The 23,634-nt window shown below is 41.4% G+C and overlaps 1 protein-coding gene across 3 annotated transcripts in view; it reads right to left on the bottom strand.

Annotated features, from left to right (window-relative positions):
- IRAK3 (interleukin 1 receptor associated kinase 3) overlaps positions 1 to 22,311 on the bottom strand; it is a 48,229-nt gene extending 25,918 nt beyond the window's left edge. Inside the window, exons 1-5 of one of the 3 annotated variants that reach the window (XM_034643713.1) lie at positions 21,959 to 22,309; positions 6,209 to 6,391; positions 3,386 to 3,450; positions 2,711 to 2,765; positions 1,111 to 1,262 (exon numbers count right to left, since the gene is read on the bottom strand). In XM_034643713.1, the coding sequence (XP_034499604.1) occupies positions 1,111 to 1,262; positions 2,711 to 2,765; positions 3,386 to 3,450; positions 6,209 to 6,391; positions 21,959 to 22,106 (603 nt within the window). In that variant the 5' untranslated portion in view covers positions 22,107 to 22,309. Of the gene's footprint in view, positions 1 to 1,110; positions 1,263 to 2,710; positions 2,766 to 3,385; positions 3,451 to 6,208; positions 6,392 to 21,958 lie in introns of all 3 variants that reach the window. The other 2 variants (XM_034643712.1, XM_034643714.1) reach the window with 2 other exon arrangements.
- Between the last annotated feature and the right edge of the window lie 1,323 nt (positions 22,312 to 23,634).

The raw sequence follows: 23,634 nt of genomic DNA, 5'->3' as shown, positions 1-23,634 counted from the left end.
TTTCACTCTCCCACTTAGAAACAAACCACCCACAGACTTGACCCATCATTCCAGTATCCTCTGCCACCACCTTGCCACCCCTGCCCCAGGCTCTCCTCTACCGAATGATCTGTTATTCATAAGACGTATGGTGTCGCGCACACACCTCCAGGCGCTGTACCTGCTCTTTCGTCCACCCAGAAAGCACTTCCTGTCCCTCAATGCCTGCCAAAATTCCACTCATCTTTCAAAATCCAGCTGAAAGGTCACTTCCTTTCACCCACTTTTCCATTTACATATTGCAGAAGCGTTTATGGAGCAATTCCTCTGTGCCAGGCACTCTTTCGGGTGCTGGATGCGCCCCTGCTCTGGCTGTCTTTCCTGTGCTCCCATGACCTTTTATACAAAACTCTGCTCAACTGCTTCTCACACTGCAGGTTCATCTTTTCTTTCCCCGACCATTTGTTTGCCCCATAAGACTGAGCTCCCTCAGGATGGAATTACTCCTTATACATCCTTGCTCAGCACCCAGCCCAGCAAGAGTTTAATAACTGTTTATTGACTGTTGACTAACAATGAGGAACATGAAGAGAAGCTCTTTGGAGTGTCTGTGTGCACCCCTGTCTCCTCCTGACTCCTGAGTTTGACTCCCAATACCCTTTCTGCTTTAATGGCTGTGGCCACTCAGCTTTCCCAAAGCTCCTACTCTGATTGTTGCCTTGCTCCTTCTACCTGAAGCCTCCTCCTTCCAGCCCTCCTGAACTGTGATGCATGATACTTTATAAAGTAGCACGGAATATCCTGGAAGACACACTGCCCATCCGAAAAAGAACAAGAAAACTGGGGCAGACCAGCACAAGCAAAGTGCCAAAGGTCCTGCAAGGCTTTTCAGAAAGTCCTCCTTCGACACATCTGGTGATGGGAAGAATTTCACTTCCACATTCCTGCAAGACAGGCATTCATTTCAAAGTCTTTTCTCCAGTCACCTGAGCTCATATATCTTATTTCCATTTATGAAACTTTATTTTCAAATATACCTCCTTTCAATGTTGATGAAAAATGACACATTCTAGCATGAAATATGAGCAAATAAATGGAATTGATATCGTGTGATAGTAATTCTTTCCATACCTGTTTAAATAATTTAATGGCATATGTTCGGTTTTGAATCTCCGCTCTATATACTTCAAAAATCTCCCCTTCTCCAATTAGAAAGTCTTTATGGAAATTTTTGGTTCCGTCTATGATGTTTTGAAAGCTGATGGAGGATTTAAACAATATTCCTGAGGAAGGAAAAGAGGGAGAAGACAAGTTGCTTTTTCTCTTCTTATGAATCAATGCCACCATGATAAAGAACCAGGACTTCCATATTAGAAATACATCAGAGCCCGGCAGAAAGCCAGCAGGGCAAGGCCCGGGAACCCAAACTGAAGCCCACCATGGCGCTCAGGCACCCACCACTGCACAGAGCAAATGGCTTTTGAGATATCTGAACAATAGCACTGCGATTCTATCACCGTTCCAAAAAGGTCAGCCAAAGAGCTTAATTGGGGAAACTTTTCCAAGATTCGATTTCTTTGTCATTAGATCAATGGGTTGCTTTTGACTCACTATGAACCTAAAGCAATTAAAAAAAAAAAACTATAGAAGTGGAAATTTTGTTATGACTAAATGATATTCTCCAAGCATGACTGATAGGAACATTTTTCATGAGGCAAATCCTCTCTATTCCTAACTTACTTCCTCAAAATAAATTAGGAAGATGCTTCAGCTTTTCAAAAAATTACCTAAAGCAGAGATTGGGAGAAAACATTTAAAAGGTAATCAAATACATATCCAAAGGGAAAAGCTTAGTTAAATCCTTCAGAGCCCAGGGGCGCCTGGGTGGCACAGCGGTTAAGCATCTGCCTTCGGCTCAGGGCGTGATCCCGGCGTTATGGGATCAAGCCCCATATCAGGCTCTTCTGCTATGAGCCTGCTTCTTCCTCTCCTACTCCCCCTGCTTGTGTTCCCTCTCTCGCTGGCTGTCTCTCTCTCTGTCGAATAAATAAATAAAATCTTTAAAAAAAAATCCTTCAGAGCCCAATTTTGGCCCTATTTCCACATTTGATGTTTGATTTAGATCTTATTGTTAAATCTTAAAGGACCAAAACCGTATCCAACTTTTCTAATTCTCTTTTGAACAAAAGAACGTACAGATCTAGTGGTAAAGATGAGGCAAAGCAGCCTTCACTAGCCATTAAATTTTATCAGAATGAGTCCCAGGTAGAACCAAATTATTCTCCCTGCTAATAAAGTAATAAAGTTGATATGGAGAATAATGGGATTTTCATAGTGACCTTCAGCATTGCTCTACAGACATCTCTAAAGATCTATGCAAGGACTATGGAAATTTCTAAAATTATATAAAACCCAATGTAATTTTTAAATGTTTTTCAATGACACATAAAAATGCAAATTTCACTAATGGAAAATATGAAATCCCCCTAAGGGAAGAGACCACCATTATGTTCCCCACTGGTCAATGGATTTTTTAAATATCGCCATAATATACCATCCATCAGAGCTCTGTGTCTGCCAAAACTGCAAGCATTTCGATATGCATGAAAATTTTACCCTAAACCTGCATATTAATGAATGGTTAATAGGTTTATTGGCTACTTCTCCCTGTAAGTTAACTTAAAGCAAAGCATGATTTAAAGTAAAAAAAGAAAAAAAATTTTTTTTTTACCTTTTTCATTACATTCAGGAATAAGAACATTATCCGCTGTGACATTGGCTGTTTCCTAAGAGAGGAAATACATACTGAAGTAATTCTATTTCATAAGTCTAGAAAGAACAGAACCTTAACAGAAATCCAAAGCTCCCCTTGGACTATACAGTGCAATAGAGTAGAATCTAATTTAGAAGAAAGCTAGTAGAAAGCAAAGTTACTTTATTTAATTCAACAGTATTCATTGCCATATATAGTTAAGTCTTCCATACCACTGCAGAAACTCAATGTCATGGTTATAGTCAATTTTAAATGACTTCTAATGCTATAAAAAATGATCACTGTCAAGTTATTTGCTCCAATAAAAACCAACAGCAACATGCAAAACGCCAACTAGAACAGGAAAATTAAAAACTCAAGATAAATACAGAGCTCACAGCGCTCTTAATAGTTCTAAGCCTCATCTATGACAGATCACTGTGAGGAGAAAGCTCTTCACTCTTCAAACACTCACAAATCTCTAATTTCCTCAATTCCCAACTAAACAAAGAGTAATGAGAGAGCTGAGGCTTTTCTGGCTTTAAGAAAAGTACCTGCAAATCCAGCTTTTTTCTGTCTGACAGTTTCATTCCCCATGCTCAATTATACTTGCAACAGAGTTCAAGCTTCATTAACTATGCACATACACTCTACCTTGGGCAACATGTTTGGAAATCCATCTCCCGGATGACTCTGCTCTGAAGGATTCAAGACTGCTCCTGAAAGAGAAATAAGGGGAGCCAGGTACAGAAAAATTTTATGTCTCTAATAAGCATGGGTTTTTTTGTTCCTTAGACTGTGAAAATAAACACCTTGTAAGTAATGTTAATTTCTAAAGCTCAGTTTCATTCTCTTTGAATTGTCACAAATTTTGCATATGTGAATAGCTTTCTAAGGATCAAATATTATGCAAACATGCTTTTGCTCACTTAACACATAAGTACCTATCGTAGATTATTGTTAGACATCATTAAAAATATTAAAGTATAAAGCAGAAAACTGAAAGGAAAAAGCAACATTGTATCACCTTTTTGCTCATATATTTTGAAGTTTTACAATCACGGGATCATATCTCCCTAGGTTAGTTTATTTTTTATCCCAACTTATGCCATAAGGTATTAGAGGTGTGTGTGTGTGTGTGTGTGTATGTGTGTGCGCGCTTGTGGTCAACCACAAACACCTACCACCCCTTCCCATGTGCACACTGTAACTTCTCTCTGTTCTATTTGAATTGAGGCAGTCTACGTAGCTTCCTACAAAAGAGGAAAACCCTGAAATATTTTGCTGTCACATCTGACATTTTCATTCAGACTTCAGAAAAATTTTATTTCAATCTTCTATTTTTTCTTAGATTGTATTCTAATATTTTAAAAATTATTTTGCTTAGAAGACTGGCAACAAAACGTAATCAATTAATAACAGACCTCCTTGAACAAACTACAAACCAGTTAGACCTGGCAGACATTCTATAGAACATTCCACCCCAAAACAGAAGAATATACACATACATCACAAGTGTACATTGAACAAGCTCCAGGATCTTGTGCAATAAAATGAGCCTCAATAAATTTGGAAGGATTGAAATCACACAGAGCATATTCTCTGACCACAACGGACCTAAAATAGAAATCCATAACAGAAGGAAATTTGGGAAATTCACCTGACAATTAAACAACAAATCCATAAATAACCAATGAGTTCAAGAAGAAATCACAAGGGAAATTAGAAAATACTTTGAGATGAATGAAAATGAAAACACAATATACCAAAAATTATGGGATGCAGCAAAAGTAGTGCCTAAAGGGAAATTTATAGCTGTAAATGTCTACCTTGAAAAAGAAGAAAAATCTTAAATCAATAACCTAATTTTTATCTTAAGGAACTAGAAAAGAAAGAGTAAACTAAATCGAAGGAAGCAGAAGGAAGGAAAGAATTAAGATTAGAGTGGAAATAAATGAAATAGATAATATAAAAACAAACAAAAGAGAAAGTCAATGCGACCAAAGTAGGTTCTTTGGAATTATCACAAAATTGACAATCCTTTAGCTAAACTATCCAAGAAAGAAAGAGAGGAGGCTCAAATTGCTAAAACCGACAAGAAAAGAGAAGACACACTACCAACCTTATAGAAAAAGAAAGAATTATAAGATAATATGATGAGCATCCATATATAAAAAATTAGATAACCGAAACGACACAGACAGATTCCTAGAAAGATACAAACTGCCAAAATTAAATCAAGAAGAAATAAACAATCTGAAAGGATGTATTGTACTGAAAGTGATTGAATTAATAATCTATGATTTCCCACAAACAAAAGCCCAGGTGAATCCTACCAAACTTTTAAGCATGATTTAACACCAGTGCTTAACAAACTCTTCCAAAGTAGAAGAGGAAGTAACAACTGCCAAATCATTCTATGAGACCAAGGACTAAAAATATGTCTGGATGAAAAAGCCAAAAGAATAAGGATGCTGATTCAAAAGAATTTCCAGCCTAAGAGCCCTGAGTCTGTAACATAAGACCCAAGATCACTCAAGATCATTCTTGTTGAAGTGAATAGATCTAAAGTGGAATACACAGAACAGGTGACGTTAGAAAATTATGTTATTGATAAAGATGAATGGAAAAGGCTTCATGAGCTTTACTTATCAGGTTGCACTAAATGGAAGGCGAGACACAGCATCAGAAACAGACAAGAGGGAAGTACTAAGCCACTATGAAATGGATAACAGACAAGTAAGGTAGAGTTAGAGGCCATGGCATAAAAACAGCAGTAAAGATAAAAGATATATCCCAGGGTTATTCTGCAGATAACACTTGCACTAAAATACAGGGCAGGGGGTGTGCCTGGGTGGCTCAGTGGATTAAGCGTCTGACTCTTGGTTTTGGCTCGGGTCATGGTCTCAGGGTCCTGGAATGGAGCCCTGAGTCCTGCTCCCTGGAGTCTGCTCAAGGATTCTGTCTCTCCCTCTCTCTCTGCCCCTCTGTGCATGTGCACGTGCATTCTCTCTCTCTTTCTCTCATATAAATAAATAAATTGTTAAAAAAAAATAAAATACAGGTGGTAGAATCCAATTATATTTTGACTTTGAATCATATGATAAAACTAATTATGAAAGTATATTTTACTCAAATATTGTGATTCTGTTTATGATTCAAATAGTTTCAGAGTTTTGGATGGAGAGCTGATTTTCCTAGTTAAGAATGAAATATTTTAAAAAGTGTAGTTTCTAAGTAAAAAATTTAAAAAAACTAAACAAGTGGTAGAAAGGAATGTGTTGTATAACTCAGGCAATAAGGAAAGAAAATGTTGTCAAAAAAAAAAAAAAGTAATAAAAGCCTTGCCTCAGATAAGGAATCAATGACATAGCATGACCAGTCAATGTCTTGAATAAAATGCAATATTTACACTTACAAATTATATTTCCTATAAAGTGGACTGAGAGCCACATCATGAGAATCATAAATGTTTACCATGGTTCACAATTAAATGGATAGCTCGATGATGCCCCATCTCCTGGAGAATCTGTAAAAGGTCGCCGATGGTCTTGTTTTTCTGTGCCCAGGACCAAAGTAATTCTCTTGTTCCACTTTTACCTTGGTCTACATATTTTTCAATGTGACGAACATCCAGCCAGCTGCTTGAAAGTCGCTCCGCTATGGAAATTACAATAGGAAAAACCAAAAAATAATTTACTTTTATTGGAATACTTGTTTGGGGGTATTTTATATGTTCTATTTCATATTATTTACAATTTTTATTGTAATTAAATTGTTTAGCATATACTTCCCACCCAACTTACCTAGTACAATAATCAGAACCAGTGATAACTAAATTGCAGACCTTATTCTACTTTCACCAGGTTTTCTGCAAATGCCCTTTTCCTGTTCTATGATCCTATCCAGTTTCCCACAGTGCGATTTGTTGTCACTTCTTCTTAATCTCCATTCTCATGGCCTTCAGTCTTTCCTTGTCTTTAGGGACAGTGAAATACTACTGTGTCTTTTTCAGTGCATAATAGCCAGAGGTTCATGATGTCCATGTCCTATCACTAGCTCACTAGTGATTCCGACCTTGATTGCTTAGTTAAGGTGGGATCTGCCACCTTAGTAGGCTCCTCTACTATGAAATTACCTCTCCCTGTAAAATTAATAACTATGTTGGGGGGGCACCTGGGTGGCTCAATCGTTAAGCGTCTGCCTTTGGCTCCCGTCATGATCCCACGGTCCTGCGATTGAGCCCTGCATCGGGCTCCCTGCTCTGCTGGGAGCCTGCTTCTTCCTCTCCCACTCCCCCTGCTTGTGTTCCCTCTCTCGCTGGCTGTCTCTCTCTCTCTGTCAAATAAATAAATAAAATCTTAAAAAAAACAAAACCCTATGTTGGGGGAGATACTTTGAGACTATGGAAATATGCTGCTTCTCCTCAGATTTCGCCCATAAACATTTGCATTCATTCACCAGTGGATCTCGTATATCATAATAATTATTGTGGTCTTTGCTTAATGGTGATCTTCTATTTCCACTTCCTCCTCCTATGTTCATTATTAGACAATTCTTCTGTACAAAAATGCAATTCATTCTCTCCCCTTTAATTAACTTATTTATATCAGTATAGACTCATGAGTGTTTATTTTATTCTACAGATTAAAATCCAGTATTATTATTATTGATTTTGGTGCTACAATTATTCCAGCTCTGTCCATTCGGGTTGGTTCCCATGTTCTTCTGACAAGCCCCATCATTTTTGGAACACTTTCTCATTTTCTGACCCTACAAGATGCTCTAGGCTCATTTTGCATTTCCCCTATCCCAGCCCTGGAATTAATTACTTTTCCCAGGAGTCCTGGTTCCTTTTCTCAGATAATGTGTTGAGAAGACAAGATGTAGGTGTTAGATGCTCTCATGCCTGCCAGGGTTCCATTGTTTCTAGGCCCGCCAAGCAGACAGAGCTAAGAAATATATGTGCATTAACCCACACACCTATATTTCTCTGTCTGTACACATATTGAAAACCATGATTTTATATGGACACCTGGGATTCTAAGTCAACACCGCATGGTATATTTTAGCCCTTCCTCGTTTGTAACTTTATTCCCAAACAGCAAGAAACTTTGCTCTCACTATCTACAATATTTTTACTTATTTGTTCAATACTACTACTTTCAGAACTGCTAACCTATACTCCTGTGAGAAACACTTTAACCAAAACACAGCATTTATGGGGCGCCTGGGTGGCACAGCGTCTGCCTTCGGCTCAGGGCGTGATCCCGGCGTTCTGGGATCGAGCCCCACATCAGGCTCCTCTGCTATGAGCCTGCTTCTTCCTCTCCCACTCCCTGCTTGTGTTCCCTCTCTCGCTGGCTGTCTCCATCTCTGTCAAATAAATAAATAAAATCTTTAAAAAAAAAAATACAGCATTTATGTACAGTTCTTTTTGCCCTCAGCTTAAGAGTATTCAGGTAAGAGCCTATTTTCCAAAGCTACTAGATTAGTTCTTTTCTTCTTCACTCCCTTCAGGGTGGTTACTCATTTGCAATAGTAAGGTTCATTTGTTGCAGTATTAATGCAATCCAGTTTTAAATTTTTGTTCAAAACTCTCTTGCTGCTGAACATTTTTGAGCAATTAAAAGCTAATATCTGGGTAGGATCAGGGAAATGTTCTACTGGGATACTAGGATTTTAATTGCTCCAAAACAGTGTATATGACTTACTTAAGGCCTGGTATAAATATCTTAAATCTGTACTTACTGAAAGCATATGAGTTTTTATGACACCCCGAGTTAATGGGATTCTTCAGGTAAAAAATTATACTGACTTTCTGCACAACTTCCAAATTTGGAAGTGTATTTTAAGGCAAAGGAAGGAGAAAGAAACCAAATGACAGATCTAATGGGTGTCTTTCTTGCCCCTGGGACAATACTCCCAGATTGGCCCAGTCATCTTAAGTACTAAAATTAGCAATGTGGTTTGGAATCAGTGATGAGGATGGCAGCATCCTCTCATACCTTTATCTTCTGGAAAGTCTAACACAGTTAGGAAGCCAGATACACATAGATAGATAAAATCCAATTATCATCTGAGTGTGGTCATGGGGGACCCCCAACATATCACCATAACTGGTTATGGAAATCAGCCTTCTCTTCCTCTGCTGCATGTAAATTTGGAAGCTCCCCTCCAGCAGGAACCAAGATAACCTCATTGAAGGACTCACCTATTCACCAATGATATTCTCCAAAGGTTGATGTTCTTTTAAAAGACAAACAGGGGCTCAGATCAGAGAAGTGTAATAAGCCCCCTATAGAACTATCTGTGTTCAGTCTATTTCAGACTCTAAAGTTTTAAAAAATGTCTTAGGAAGCTACTACACCAGCTGTAGTATTTCAATCAAGACATCAGAAAGGCAAACATCTTCTGATCTAATATGGCATCCCTTCTCCCCACATTTTCAGTCCTTCAAGGGTTTGCTGGGCTATTCAATTTCCTCTAACTTCATGTGTTTGCTGAGAGTATAAGTAAATCCTGAAAGTTGACAGAGCACAATATGAAATCATAACTGCCCCTCTTTTCTGTGAACCAAAAAATGACTTGGTAGATATTACCAGTGCCTCCCAATATTTCCAGTCCTCTACCCCACCAGAGAGGAAGGATTAGTTAGGTCCTGTCTTGGGTTAGTTATGTGTATGTGTCTCTTTCAGCCAGAAACACGGGAGAGCCAGCGCACAATTCACCAGGCTCCCATTCCCGCCAGAGCAATGGTGGAAGCGCATGTCGATAAGGGGGGTGCCTCAGGATCAAAGCAGCCTGGAATGCTGGGCCATCACATGGAGCTCGACTGTCCTGGACTCTCAGTGCTCTTCCCACGAGCAAAAGGGAAATTTCTGTTATGTTAACCATGGACAGTGATTTTGATGGTGCTTGTTACTGAAGTCTAACGTAGGTCTATCCTGATTAATACACACAAAGTTTTATCTTGGGTGTGCTGTTACTTCAGTCACATCTTGTATCAGAAAAGAGTGAAAGGAAGTGGCAGCTCTTGTGACTACATTTCAAAGGATGATAAACTTGAGACAGTCCACATGAATGCATGCTTAGGCTGCAGAGGAAAAAACAGCTACAATAGAGTATCTGACATCATTACATTGGAATGCCTTTGCCTTTCCTCCATATTTTAAGTTCTGGCAAGAATATTTTTATTATTTATTTCTTTGAAGAGATGATGTCTCATGAAGAGACAAGGACTATCCAAATGTCAATATATATTTTAGATAGCTGATCACTAAAAAAAAATTGAAGGGGACCTTCAAAGCAAAAATATTTGGCAAGACCTAGTAACTCCATTTTAATGTACTTCTTTGACGATGTAATCTGCCTATTTGGTTGAGGCACAATTTTCATAAACACTTTAACTATTTCTAGAAGCTCTTAGGGGAAATAGTGCAAATCAGTATAGTTTGTTCAAAAGAAAACCACAGCCCCAATGACATCACTTAGGCCGTCACCAAACGTGGCTTAACACCTAATCTAACTGTAGTTTCAAGCTCCCCCAGAAATAGAGATTGTAACCAGTCAGTCAGGAATTTTCTGATCAGTGCCAATGAAGTAATCTGTTACATGGGCCCTCTCTATCCCCAAAGGAATATGAGGTCATCTGCATGATAAGAAACCTTGCTCTTCTCCCTAGAGAAAGTGATCTTGCCAGGAACAATCCTTTTCTTTTGCTAATAACTTTCCTGCCCCACCATCTTTCCTACAGAAACCTTCCATTTTGTACAACTCCCTGAACTCCCCTCTATTTGCCAGATGGGATATGGACCGATTCGTAAATCATTAAATAAAGCAATTAGATCTTCAGATTTACTTGGTTGAATTTCATTTTTTTTAAACAAGTTCAAATATTTGTTTAGTGTGCTAGCACTACAGTAATTGCGTACATCAAGTGTGAGTGGAGGGGCGCCTTGGCGGCTCAGTCAGTTGAGTGCCTGGCTCTAGATTTCAGCTTAGGTCATGACCTCAGGGTCATGAGATCGTTCCCCATGTTGGTCTCCACGATTAGTGCAGAGTCTGCTTGGGATTCTCTCCCTCTCCCTCTCCCTCTCCCCCTCCCCACACTCATGCACTCTCTCTCTCTCTCTCAAATAAATAAGTAAATCTTAAAAAAACAAAAAACAAAACAAAAACCCAAGCAGCATGTGTGGAGCAAGAAGAGGGTTCCCTAACTAAAGATGAGGGCATCATGGTGGCCCCTGGCTGACTTAGTCAGTGGAGCATGGGACTCTTGATCTCAGGGCTGTGGGTTCAAGCCCCACGTTGGGTGTAGAGATTACTTAAACATAAAATCTTATAAAATCTTAAAAAAAAAAAAATGAGGGCATCATAGAAGGCTTCCTAGAAGAGTGGTTTCTGGAGCCCGAGCCAAGTTTAAAACTGTAAGTGTTTCTAAAGAGAATTATTGGATGGCATATACTATACCAGGAAGGAAAAAGAAAATCATTGGAATTTCAGTTGGAAAACAAGATAAAAGAATGAACTCTGAGGTTCTGTTGTCTTCAAAAGATAAAGTCACCAGTCAAGACAGAAGCCCCTCTGGCCCCCTGGATATAAGCACAAATGTGGGTTTAGTGGTGACTCTGCCACTGACCTATGGTGCAAATCTAGGCAAGTCACTGAGCAGTTTCAAACTTCTCATTAATAAATATCCTTTGAAGTCAATTTGAAATGCCTCCCAAAACAGACACCAAGTTTGGCTGCCTCTCTCTAGTCTGCTGTCTATAGGAGCACTGACCTTAAAATACCTCCAGTCTTTAGAACACTTCCCGGTCTCCAAATTAACATTCCAACAGGGGAACACTAAATATCAAATTTCAGCAAAGTGAAAGTTTAGGTTCCTAATTTTTCTATTAGTAAATTAATTGACTAACATTTACAGAGTATTAGGCATAACGTAGGTATAATGTACTATATCAGCTAATGATATTTAAACAACATACAATAGGCTTTTTAAAAAAATAAAATAAAACAGCTCCCTCTCAGGGGCACCTGGCTGACTTGGTCAGAAGAACATGTGACTCTTGATCTCAGGGCTGTGAGTTCAAGCCCCACATTGAGCGTAGAGATTACTAAGAAAAAAAAAACCTTAAAAAAAAAACCCAGTTCCCTCTCCACTTGAATCTTTGGGATAAGACAGGACATAACTTTGGGATAAGACATGAAGAGAGAGGACACTCTTGTGGGCTCCCACAGTCAGGGAGGGGCATGAGGGTGTGACATTGTCACCAGTTAGACCCCGAGACCTGGCCTTTACTGCCCATCTGCTTGTACACTTTGCCTTATATTTTTCCCCTAAGCTCTTCTTTCCAGCTTTCCCCTTAACTCAGACACGTGAAACCCCCAAACCACCCCTCCAGGTGATGGCTTCTGCCCTCACAAGACCTCCTGCTGGCCCAGACCACCCAGATCATTTGAGCTAAACCTGACTTGAGCCTGCGCAGACGGACCATGGAGTGACCTCTGGAATGACCTACAATGACCTTTACGTCATTCTTTTTTTTTTTTTTTTTTTTAGNTTTTTAAGATTTTATTATTTATTCGACAGAGATAGAGACAGCCAGCGAGAGAGGGAACACAAGCAGGGGGAGAGGGAGAGGAAGAAGCAGGCTCATACCAGAGGAGCCTGACGTGGCTCGATCCCATAACTCCGGGATCACGCCCTGAGCCGAAGGCAGACGCTTAACCGCTGTGCCACCCAGGCGCCCCCCTTTACGTCATTCTAATATGAACATTTCTGCCCAAGGAGGAGCCTCAGCCTCATTTACATAGCACACAAGATTGGCATATGCATGCGACCTTCTGCCTGCCTCTCCGCAGGATGACAGGGCTTCCCCAGCTAAATATGCATCCCAACCCTAAACAAGGGAAGCCCATTCACCCTCTCTCTGGGAGTCATGGCTTCAGAAGTCATTCCCCAGGATCTCCTCATTTGCTGCAAATGAAAGTTTTCTTTGTGGGGCAACTCAGCCTGGTGCCTGACTCACCAAGGCGTGGACTCCTGTTGGTTCTGTTACAACAGCTCACTTTATGACAGAGGTGGATTGGGGCAAGGTTTAAGGGCTGAGAGAAGAGAAAAGAGTGTCAGATGAGGAACTGTTCCAGAAGTGAAACCAAGGGCCTGAGAGGGCAAAGAGGAGGCCGGTATGCTCAGAGCAGAGACTTCACGTTAGAGAAAATGCGAACGAGCCCCATGGAGTCTCCCTGTTCCCTTTGTAGGAATGCACTTGACACTTAGTAGATGTTCAATACGTATTTGTGGAGTGACAGACAGAGCCCTGAGTGTTAGCATACAAAGGAACTCTTCTCTGAAAGCAAACAAGGCCAATGGACGACTGCTGAGGAGGTAACGTCAAGATGGAAGCTTCAGTTTGGGGAGGATCCATCTGGCGGCCACAGTAGCAGGAGCCTCACAACCAGTATTTGCACGTAGAGAGGTAAAAACATTTCATGGCTCACAATTCTCATAGTAGAAAAGGAATAGTTTGCAACTGCTAAGGAGATCTGGACTTAACTTTTCAAGTCAGATTTCCCACATAATTCTATTCCTCATATTTAACTTTCTGAATGCCCCTTTTAAAAGGGCAACAGGCCATGATTCTGGGCCCTCTCATCCTGACTGGAGGCATAACAAATGCCAAAGGAGCTGAGGCTTGAGTTTCCTAACACTGACCAGGGTCAGAGGGTTCTGAGTTTGCATCAGGTCTATGTAAAACAGAGGCACTTTTCCTCATGGTAATTGTTCACCGAGTAAAACTGATGCAGGCTCAGTTGAAATGGATACATGCATGGGTTGCTTCCAGGATGAGAAATGAAATATATTTTCTCTTTCTCTAACCGGTGATTCACAGTGCAACCTTAATAGCTTTTCTTCAATGACGATGCACTCTGCACAGAAACACCACTAAACAGTATTATTAGCATGCATAAAGTGTATAGTTCATTTGGAACAAATTCTAGAAAACAAGAGCTTCAGTGTGATGGGACAGGAACGCAGACTCTTGGCATGTTAGTTACATCCTTCAATATTCAGTGTTCTCTAATCCTTCCTTATTTTCTTCCAGAACATGGAACTTTGTTTAGTCACAGTACTAAACAAACAGTAAACTTCTCAATGACTAATTGTATTGTTAAACTTGAGCACTCTAAAGAAAAAGATAAATTAAGAAAAATAGGCTGTAGTTAAGTATTGTTTAAAACATTGGTTGTTTTTTTTTTTTTTTTGGAAGGCAAATCTTTTGTTTGAAAGGCATCTTGGCATAATAGGAGCCAAAAAATCCACCTGAAAAGTTCAGAGATTAGTTTATCTGAAGGCACTGATTGCTTAAGAATCATTTAATGGTCAAAGGTCCTTTTAGGCTTTGTTTTGAGAGGGCAGAACTATCTAGGTAGTGCTAACCACTGGGGAATTCAACTGCAAGAATCACTCTCCGTATGCAAATATGTCTCTGAAGGGGTTTTTTAGAATAACGCAACACACCCGTTTGGAATCTGTATTTGCATATAACCACATGCCAAAAGCCCTAGTAAATTAAGGCTGCTTTCTTGCATGGTTTGTTTTGAGATAACATGATGGGAAAAGAAAAAGATGCTTCTGTTCTTTCTTCCCACAAAGCACACAACATAATTAGGCTATCTATCTATCTATCTATTTTTAAAGATTTTATTTATTTATTTGACAGAGAGACAGAGAACCGAGCACAAGCAGGGGGAGGGGCACAGGTAAAGGGAAAAGCAGACACCCCACTGAGCAGGGAGTCTGATGCAGAGCTCAGAGCAAAGCTCGATCCCTCCAGGATCATGACCTGAGCGGAAGGCACACGCTTAACCACTTAACCAACTGAGCCACCTAGATGCCCCAGGCCTTCTTTTAAAAGAACAATCAACTGAAGATATTTTTAACTCCAAAAGAAGTCAAACAAAAGTCAAACATGTAAGTTGGCTCAACTCCTCTTACCAGACTATAGCAATAAATTTTATGAGAAGTTATTCTTAGCCATACTTAAGCTTATGTTTACTTTTTACCCATACTTGAGCAGGACTTATATTCCATTGCAGGGCTATGCATGATTTTTCAGGTATCTTTCCATGTACCCTGCTCCTTCAATCCCAGATTCAGGTAAGCACTTAACATTAACTACCTCTAGGAAAAAATTTAAGAACAGTTCACCCTCAACACCAGTTCAGAAGCTGTGTGATTCCATACCCAGGTAATGATCAGTACTGTTTCCCCATACTTTCTTCGTTAAACTTCTTTATATAATTTGTTTAGGCCTGTTGCCTATACAAATTGGCAAAATCGAATTGGAAAATCCCTACAAGCAGGGACCACAACTCGTATCTAGTACAGCCCTTTGTTTACCACAAGAGGTTTTGGATGTTTAACAGACATCTGTTTGTTATTCATTCAATCACAGATACTTATTGAATGCCTACTCTGTACTAGGTACTGTTTTAGATGCTAAAGGAGTAAGCAGGAAACAAGGCAAACAAAAAAATCTCCTGGCCCCCTGAAGCTTATTTCTAGACCAGCAAAAAACAAAGATACATAAAATGTGTGAGTGATGATAAGTGATGTGGAGACAAAGAAAGCAGGAAAGGGGAATAAGGAGCATGGGGGTGTCAATTTTTAAAAGGTGGTCAGAGTGGATAATAGTTAAAAACACAAAGGAAGTGAGGAAGCAAGCCTCAGGGTTACCTGCAGGAAAAATGTTCCTTGCGTGTCCCAGGAAGCCAATGCAGCCGGAGTGAAGCAAACAAGAAGAAAGTGAGAAAAGCCATGTAGGACTTTGGGGTTTACTGTGAGATGGGAAGCTACTGAAGGGTTCTGAACAGGACAATGACACAATATCCTTTGCATGGAGACTTCAGCTCACTGGCTGCTGTGCTTAAAAGTGACTCGACGAGGGCAAGGGCTACCAGTAGCAGGGAGCCCAGTTAGGAGGCTGCTAAAATTATCCAGTGGGGGGGCGCCTGGGTGGCACAGCGGTTAAGCGTCTGCCTTCGGCTCAGGGCGTGATCCCGGCGTTACGGGTTCGAGCCCCACATCAGGGTTCGAGCCCCACATCAGGCTCCTCTGCTGTCCACTCCCCCTGCTTGTGTTCCCTCTCTCGCTGGCTGTCTCTCTCTCTGTCAAATAAATAAATAAAATCTTTAAAAATAAAAAAAAATAAAAAAAAATAAAATTATCCAGTGGGATCTGATGGTGCTTTAGACCAGGATGGTGGTGGCGGCAGTGGTAAGAAGAGGCCAGATTATTAGATAGAGCCTGAAGGCATGGTCAACAACATAGACTGAGAGACAGGATGTGGTTTGTGAGAGAAAGCAAGAAGTCACAGAAGACTAATATTTTTGGCCTGAACAAATGAAGGATGGGGTTGCCCTTAGCCAAGATGGGGAAACACTTTCTCTGAGGGAAGCATTTCTGGGCTGTTAAGTTGGAGACATCTGTCAAGTAGGCAAATAGAAGAGATGGTGCTGATGTTGGAAAGAGAGACCCAGGCTAGCAACGTGGCAGTTATGAGCATGTAGACGGAACTGACAAGATAGTGGGTAGAGCAGGTAAACAGAAGGAAGAGGTCTGAGGACTAATCCCAGGGGTACTTGAGGAGGTCAGAGAGATAAAGAGGAACCTACAAGAAGAGAAGAAAATAAAGAGTGTAAGTTCTAGAAGTAGAGAAAGTGCTTCGAGGAGGAAGGAGTGATCAACTGTATCAAATAAGAGGAAACTGAGAACTGACCATTGGATTCAGCCTCTGTGACCCTAGATGAGAGGTACTTTAACAGAGCAGTGGGGGGGGGGGTGAAAGCTCGATTGGAGCAGGCTCCAGGGAGAATGGAGGGCCTGGAATATAAATAGTCCTTTTACAGAATCTTAAAGGGAACAGAGAAATGGGGTGGTAACTTAGACTAAAAGTAAGATCTAGAGAGAAGACTGTAAGATGGGAGAAACTCCATGGTCGTCGAAAGAACACGGGCTGTACTCCACTTTCGGGGAGGGGAAGCATCACTCTTCACTCCTTAAGTATGCGCTGCACGCAGAGGGGGGAAAAGCAAGAGTATCACTGTAGAAAACCGACAGACGCTGTCTCAGCTCTGGTTAACATCAACAGTGCTAAGTCATGTCAACGGCGGGTCCCCCTCATATGATGAAAATGGCGCTTCACCAAGGCAGTCTGCCTCTCAAAAATCCATAACCTCAGTGTAATCATGAGTAAAACATCAGTCAAATCTCAGTCAAGAGACATTCTACAAAATGGTAGACCAGTACTGACCAGTACTCCTCAAAACTATCAAGGTCATCAAAAACTAGAAAAGTCTGAGCAAAGAGGAGCCTAAGGATACATGATGACTAAATGTAATCCCCAGATGGGATCCTGGGAGAGAGAAGGGGTGGGGGTCAGGAAAAAAATGAAGAAATCTGAATAAAATATGGACTTTAACAATAATATAATGATATTGTAACAAATGTACCAGACTAACGTAAGATGTTAATAACAGGGGAACTGAGTGCAGAGTGTATGCGAAAGATATAAAAGATGAGAATTTTTTGTGTAATCTTCTAAAGTTTTCTATAAATTTAAAACTGTTCTAAACAATAACGTCTATTTAAACATTCTTTTAAAAAAGAACATAGGCTCTGGAGTCTGACCGTCTGATTAGAATACCAGTCTGTGCTTTACTAGACTGTGACTTGAATTAAGTTACTTAAATTCTCTGAGAGTCAGTTTCCCTATCTATAAAGTGGAAATAGGAAAAGTACCTACCTCACAGAATTTTTGTGGTAAATGACATAATCCATGTGAAGTTCTTAGCACAGAGTGTCTGGCAAATAGTAAGCACTCAATAGATGGCAGCTATTATTATTATTATATTATTTTGATTCTTTATTGAATATTCAAAGACACATTTAATGTGACTTTATATTTAATTTGATTTAGGTGATTAATAATTTCTCTGATGATTTTATTTCCTTTTTTGAGAGGAAGAAAATTGCATATGACCCATTAACAGACTACCTATAAAAGGATTTCTTTCTCAGTGTATCTTAAGTGTTGAAATGTGTCATGGGGTGACCCATTTCCAAATGTGTCCAAATAATTTAATTCAAATACCACCCTATGGTAATGTAATGAAATGACTTGTCACCAGGGGCTCTGTGACCTCGTCTGTAAGGTACTATAAGATAAATAACATTTTCCGTTTGGGCTCCTCCTTTCATTACAAAGCCATAAAATCATCATCAACCAGAGACTGTATTATCTTGTGATTTACTATTCCTAATAACCATATGTGATAAAAGTGATTTGAAGTATAATATGTAGAATACGCTTAAAGATAAAAAACAATTACGTGGAGAAGTGAAAGAGTGTGGTTATTATTAAGATGCTACTCAAGATGAGAACTGGCCTAAGCAATGGCATCAGGCTCAGCTCGGCAAAAAAACAGAAAGATGCTGGACCCTTAAAGCAGACCTTCTGAATCAACAGCTGTGGGGGTGGGGCCTAGGCATTTGTATCTTTATTTTTTTAAAAGGTTATTTATTTGAGGGGCGCCTGGGTGGCACAGCGGTTGGGCGTTTGCCTTCGGCTCAGGGCGTGATCCCGGCGTCATGGGATCGAGCCCCACATCCAGGCTCCTCCGATATGAGCCTGCTTCTTCCTCTCCCACTCCCCCTGCTTGTGTTCTCTCTCGCGCTGGCTGTCTCTATCTCTGTCAAATAAATAAATAAAATCTTTAAAAAAATAAATAAATAAAAGGTTATTTATTTGAGAGAGAGAACATGAGTGGTGGGGGGTGGGTGATGAAGAGCAGAGGGAGAGGGAGAAGCAGGCTCCACACTGAGCAGAGAACCTGATGCGGAGCTCGATCCCAGGACCCTGAGATCATGACCTGAGCCGAAGGCAGATGCTTAACCGATTGAGCCACCCGCGCGCCCTGGCATTTGTATGTTTAAAAGATTGCACAGATGAGTCCAGTTTGCGAACGACTAGGCTGCCGTGAGATCTACCTTTGTTGGAGCTGCCTTTGCAAATACAGTCTGATAGCCCCCATCATCAGGAATCGTACTCAGCTTGAGACAGTCTTACCTATTACTACTGCAGTTGTTTTCTACATGGAATTTTGGACACTGTATCTTCAGGCTCTCCGCTGTCCTGAGCATAAAAGGAGCTGGATCCCTGATTCAGTCCTCCAGCACTCCCCCCTTCATTCTCTAAGGTCAAGTTTTCCCTCCCTGCACCACTTCCCGTCTTTCTCCTTTCACCGTGCCAGTAGGAAAGCTCAGCATATTTAACATGGGCAGTTGCCCTCAACCACCCTGAACTGAGTCAGGCTTCCCTTCTGGCTGAGCCAATAATGCATGAAGCAGCTGCTCTGTTCTAGGTCTCCTTTCAGAGCTATGTAGTCTAGCTATGTGCACAATCAATTATAGCTAGGGAAGCGAGGAACAGACATTTTACATTCTTCCCTTATGAAAGAATAGACAAAGGAATAATGGCCAGACTATACATAAAAATGGAAATGTAACCCACAACAGGCATCAACCAGTCCAGGATGCCAATCTACTAGATACAGTAACCAGTCCGGGAAGTCATACTAGCACCTGTAGCAGCTAGTCCCAGAAGCCAAACTATAATCCCTGTAGCAATCAGTCCCAAATAGTTAGGACTTAATTAACAACTGCCAGCTTCCCTGATTTCTGCCCCTGCTTCCAATTCAGGACCATCTGGAAAAAACCAAATATACACCTTCGACAATTACATGGAAATGCCCCCCTGCTAGTTAGCCTGTCCATAGCTAACTGCCTCCAATAATGGCAGACCTGAAGCCTTCTCTTTTTTTCCACTCTAAAGCTTCTCCAGTCTCGCTTGCCTTTGGGTCTCTGTCAAATGCAAGTGATGTGGCTGACTCCCTTGATTTGAATAAACAGCCTTTGCTTGTTCTCATTGGGATGGTCTTCATTTATTTCTACAACTAGAAAAATGGGGCTGCATGTTTGAAATGCCTCACTGACTTGTTCTTTCGTGGCTGAAATGAATGTACTTTAGAGAGGCTAGGAGATGTAGCAGAAAGAGCAGAGCAGTCAGCACTTGCGAACTTAAGGAAGTCATTAATGTAGCGTGGCTGTGGGTAAGGGCACAGGCAGTGGATCCAAATTGCCATGGTTCGAATCCTGGCTCTGCTACTCCCTTAGCTTTGTCAATTTGGGCAAGTGTAACTTAACTAATACGTACCACGATTTCCTCATCTGATAACATATTGGTGATAATAGCATCTGCCTCACAGGGCAACTGTTAAGTGCTGTATGAGACAGCCCATGTAAAGTGTGAATGTCTGGATTTCAATGCCGAGAGAGAGAGCGCGCGCAGCAATACTGGGCTGGACTTCCTGAAAAGCAGCAGTGACATGAGACTGAGGACTAACTGCCCCTCTTAGATGGGACATATGCTTTTCCATTTTCTGTCTTCATCCTGCTTTACTCATTTATGATAGCCACCTGGCCGCATTGACTACCTGTGGACTGAAATAAAGACATTCTTCTCTCAAGAAGGTGGTAATTCTAGGAAACCAATGGGTGCTAAAACTGCCCACGTCATCCATATCAAAAAGATCTGGTGTGGGAAGGATCTTATCCCTCAAATGAATACTTTATGTTTTCCAGAAGTCAAAGAGTCAGGTATTCTTTTCTGACATTTTTACATAAGGGTTATACTTTAGAATTACAGAGCTTGTAATATATAAACCATTCTTTTTCACTTTTTTATTAAAATTCAATTAATTAATACAGAATGTATTATTGGCTTCTGACGTGGAGGTCAGTGATTCATCAGTTGCATATAACACCTAGCGCTTATTATATCACATTCCCTCCTTAATGTCTATCACCCAGTTACCCCATGCCCCCACCTCCCTCCCCTCCAGCAACCCTCAGTTTGTCTACCATGATTAAGAGTCTCTTACGGTTTGTCTCCCTCTCTGATTTCATCTTGTTTTATTCTTTCCTCTCTTTCCCTATGATCCTCTGTTTTGTTTCTTAAATATACCTAGAAGCCCAATGCCACATTCCACAAAGTGTGACCATATGGTTCATCAACAACAAAACTTTTTCTCATAGGTCTTCTGCTATTCTTGCTTTAAAAAAAAAAAAGCTATTTCAGAGAATTAAGGCTAAGTTGTTTTGAAATGATTGTGTTTATTTTCAACTAACATTAAATGTGTCGTCATGTAAGATCAAGTCTAACAAAAATGCCTGTACTTAACAAAGATTTTTTTTCCTGAATTATTTCCAGTGATCACACTCAAGACTTCTAAAAGGCAGTTGCTCAACTACTCAATGACTGCTTAAAATGGTTTTAAAGCCAACTTTCTAGATTGAAATAAAAAGACATCATCTAGCTAAAACCTTCATGTCACAAATTGGATAAATAAGCAAGAAATACTTAATTAAGAAAACTGAGAGCCACATTAATGACAGATAGTATTTTACTTTAGCATTTCACCTGAAATTTAACTAAGATGGGCACTTGGAAGTGCACCGAAAACACCAAGGGATAAATTTAAAGGCATAAATATGTTTTAATAAAAGAATTATAGTCTAGGGTAATTTTGCAATAAGAAGACATCACATAGGCGTTCTGATTTAAAATATTCTGGGGGCGCCTGGGTGGCACAGCGGTTAAGCGTCTGCCTTCGGCTCGGGGCGTGATCCCGGCGTTATGGGTTCGAGCCCCACATCAGGCTCCTCTGCTGTGGGCCTGCTTCTTCCTCTCCCACTCCCCCTGCTTGTGTTCCCTGTCTCGCTGGCTGTCTCTATCTCTGTCAAATAAATAAATAAAATCTTTAAAAAAAAATATTCTGAACCAAGCAAGGCAGGAACAGTTGATAAACATCTCATGATTTCACAAGGGTAGCTGCTTTCCCCAAGCCCCCGCTCGCTTAATCTTGCACAGGTGCCCTGTCTTTGAAAGTGAACCGGGAGCTCTTTTGCGGGTCTCGGGGAGTATATGTGTACTCCCCAAGGCGAGGAAAGGCCAGCTTCCCCGTTGGAAGCTGCCGGAGACCGCGCGCTCCTCTCGGTCCGGGATCCGCAGGGCTGCCCGGGAGGGAGCGCGTCAGGTCGGACTGAGCATGCGCGCCGCGGCCCCCCCGCCCGCCCCCGCCTCCGCGGGCCGCACTCACCGAGGCCGCGCCAGCCCAGCGCGCCGTCGCAGCTGTCCAGGACCGCGCAGAGCTCGCCCAGCAGCGTGGGCGGCAGGTCGAACAGGAGCGTGTGCGGCGTGAGCGCGCCGCGGGCCCCGGAGCTCCCCGCCGTCGCCGCCCAGGCCATGGCTCGGCCGCCGGAGACCGGGGCCAGTCGGAGGAGGGATGCGGAGCCCGGGCCTCTCCGCGCCCGTGAGGTGCGATTTCACAACCGCGGAAATCCTGCTTCCACGACCGCGCCAAAGCGGCAGAATTTGCTGAGCCCCACAAGGGGCGGGCCCCACATGACGCAAAGCGCTGCCCGGCAGCGATGTCCCTGCGGCCGCCTGGCCTGGCCGCGGGGTGTCTCTGCCTCTGCGCGGTCCTTCTCACGGGCTTTCAGTTTTGAACAGTCCTTTCGCTGCTCTGGGTTTGGGACGTGACTGGAGAAACATAGCAGAGAGCGAGAGCTGGGGAAAGACCAGGTGGGCAGAACTAACGGAGGGGAGTCTGCTGCCCCTTCTGCGTGCCCTGGCATGGGCTGTCTCCCGGCCTGGATGGACAGACGACCTGCCAATCCTGCTTTTAAAAATGCATTTTGTTTTGCCCTGCCAGAAAGCAACACATGTTTATTGAGGAACAGTTGGAAAACCCAGAAAAACTGCAAGAAGAAAATAATCACTCAGCTGAAGACAATCATTTGGCACGTTTTCCAACTTTTACCGAAGTTGAACAGATAAATGTGCATATATGAAGGGATTGTTGGGAAAGAAAAAAAAAACCAAACAAAAAAACCCCCCAACAACAGGAAAACAAAAGAGAGAACAAAGCAGAAGAAAATTGTGCTCATTTCTTCCTGAGGCTGCCCGTTCTCTGGTTTTACTACATCCTTTTTTCTCCCTGGGCTTTTTTGATAAAACATTGTTCCACTACTTTTTCCTTCTTCAGAGTGTTTGACAGAGTCATTTGCTTTCAACATGGAGTTTAAGTAAAATTGACTATTGTTTTGAAATAGTCTATCGTGTATGCTGTAATATCCCATCACCGGCATGATAAAAATGCTACTGACAAAAAGAGGAGATGCTTTGAAAGTGGTGAGAAAAAAAAAATCCCAACCTTAATGACTGTAGAGTGGACAATTGCCATCAACTGAAAAATAGCAACTCTAGTTGAGAGCTTTCAGATTTGTACTCTTTGGCAATGGTGCCCCCTAGAGACCAACATTTAATGATACACTATCATTTTGTACCCCCGGTACTACCTGAATTTTCAAGCCGTTCTCAGCTAACGTATACAACAAAATACACTTGAAAATGGATAAAGACAATACTTTTTGGGTGAAGGTTTCTATCCCTTTGTTCAAGTAGCTAAAATTTCATTGTCGATCTGAACACGCTTAAGAAGTCCTATGCCTCTGGGGTGCCTGGGTGGTGCAGTCGTTAAGCGTCTGCTTTTGGCTCAGGGCGTGATCCCAGCGTTCTCAGATTGAGCCCCACATCAGGCTTCTCTGCTAGGAGACTGCTTCTTCCTCTCCCACTCCGCCCTGCTTGTGTTCCCTCTCTTGCTGGCTGTCTCTCTCTGTCAAATAAATAAATAAAATCTTAAAAAAAAAAAGAAGCCCTATATCACTCAAAGGGACTACCTGAATAAACCAAGCAACAGAGGCAGGATACAAG

This window comes from Ailuropoda melanoleuca, chromosome 15 (assembly GCF_002007445.2).
Source record: "Ailuropoda melanoleuca isolate Jingjing chromosome 15, ASM200744v2, whole genome shotgun sequence".
In the NCBI taxonomy this organism is placed as follows: Eukaryota; Metazoa; Chordata; class Mammalia; order Carnivora; family Ursidae; genus Ailuropoda; species Ailuropoda melanoleuca.
Note: the sequence above shows the minus strand (reverse complement) of the source record. Positions and strands in the feature narration are given on the sequence as shown.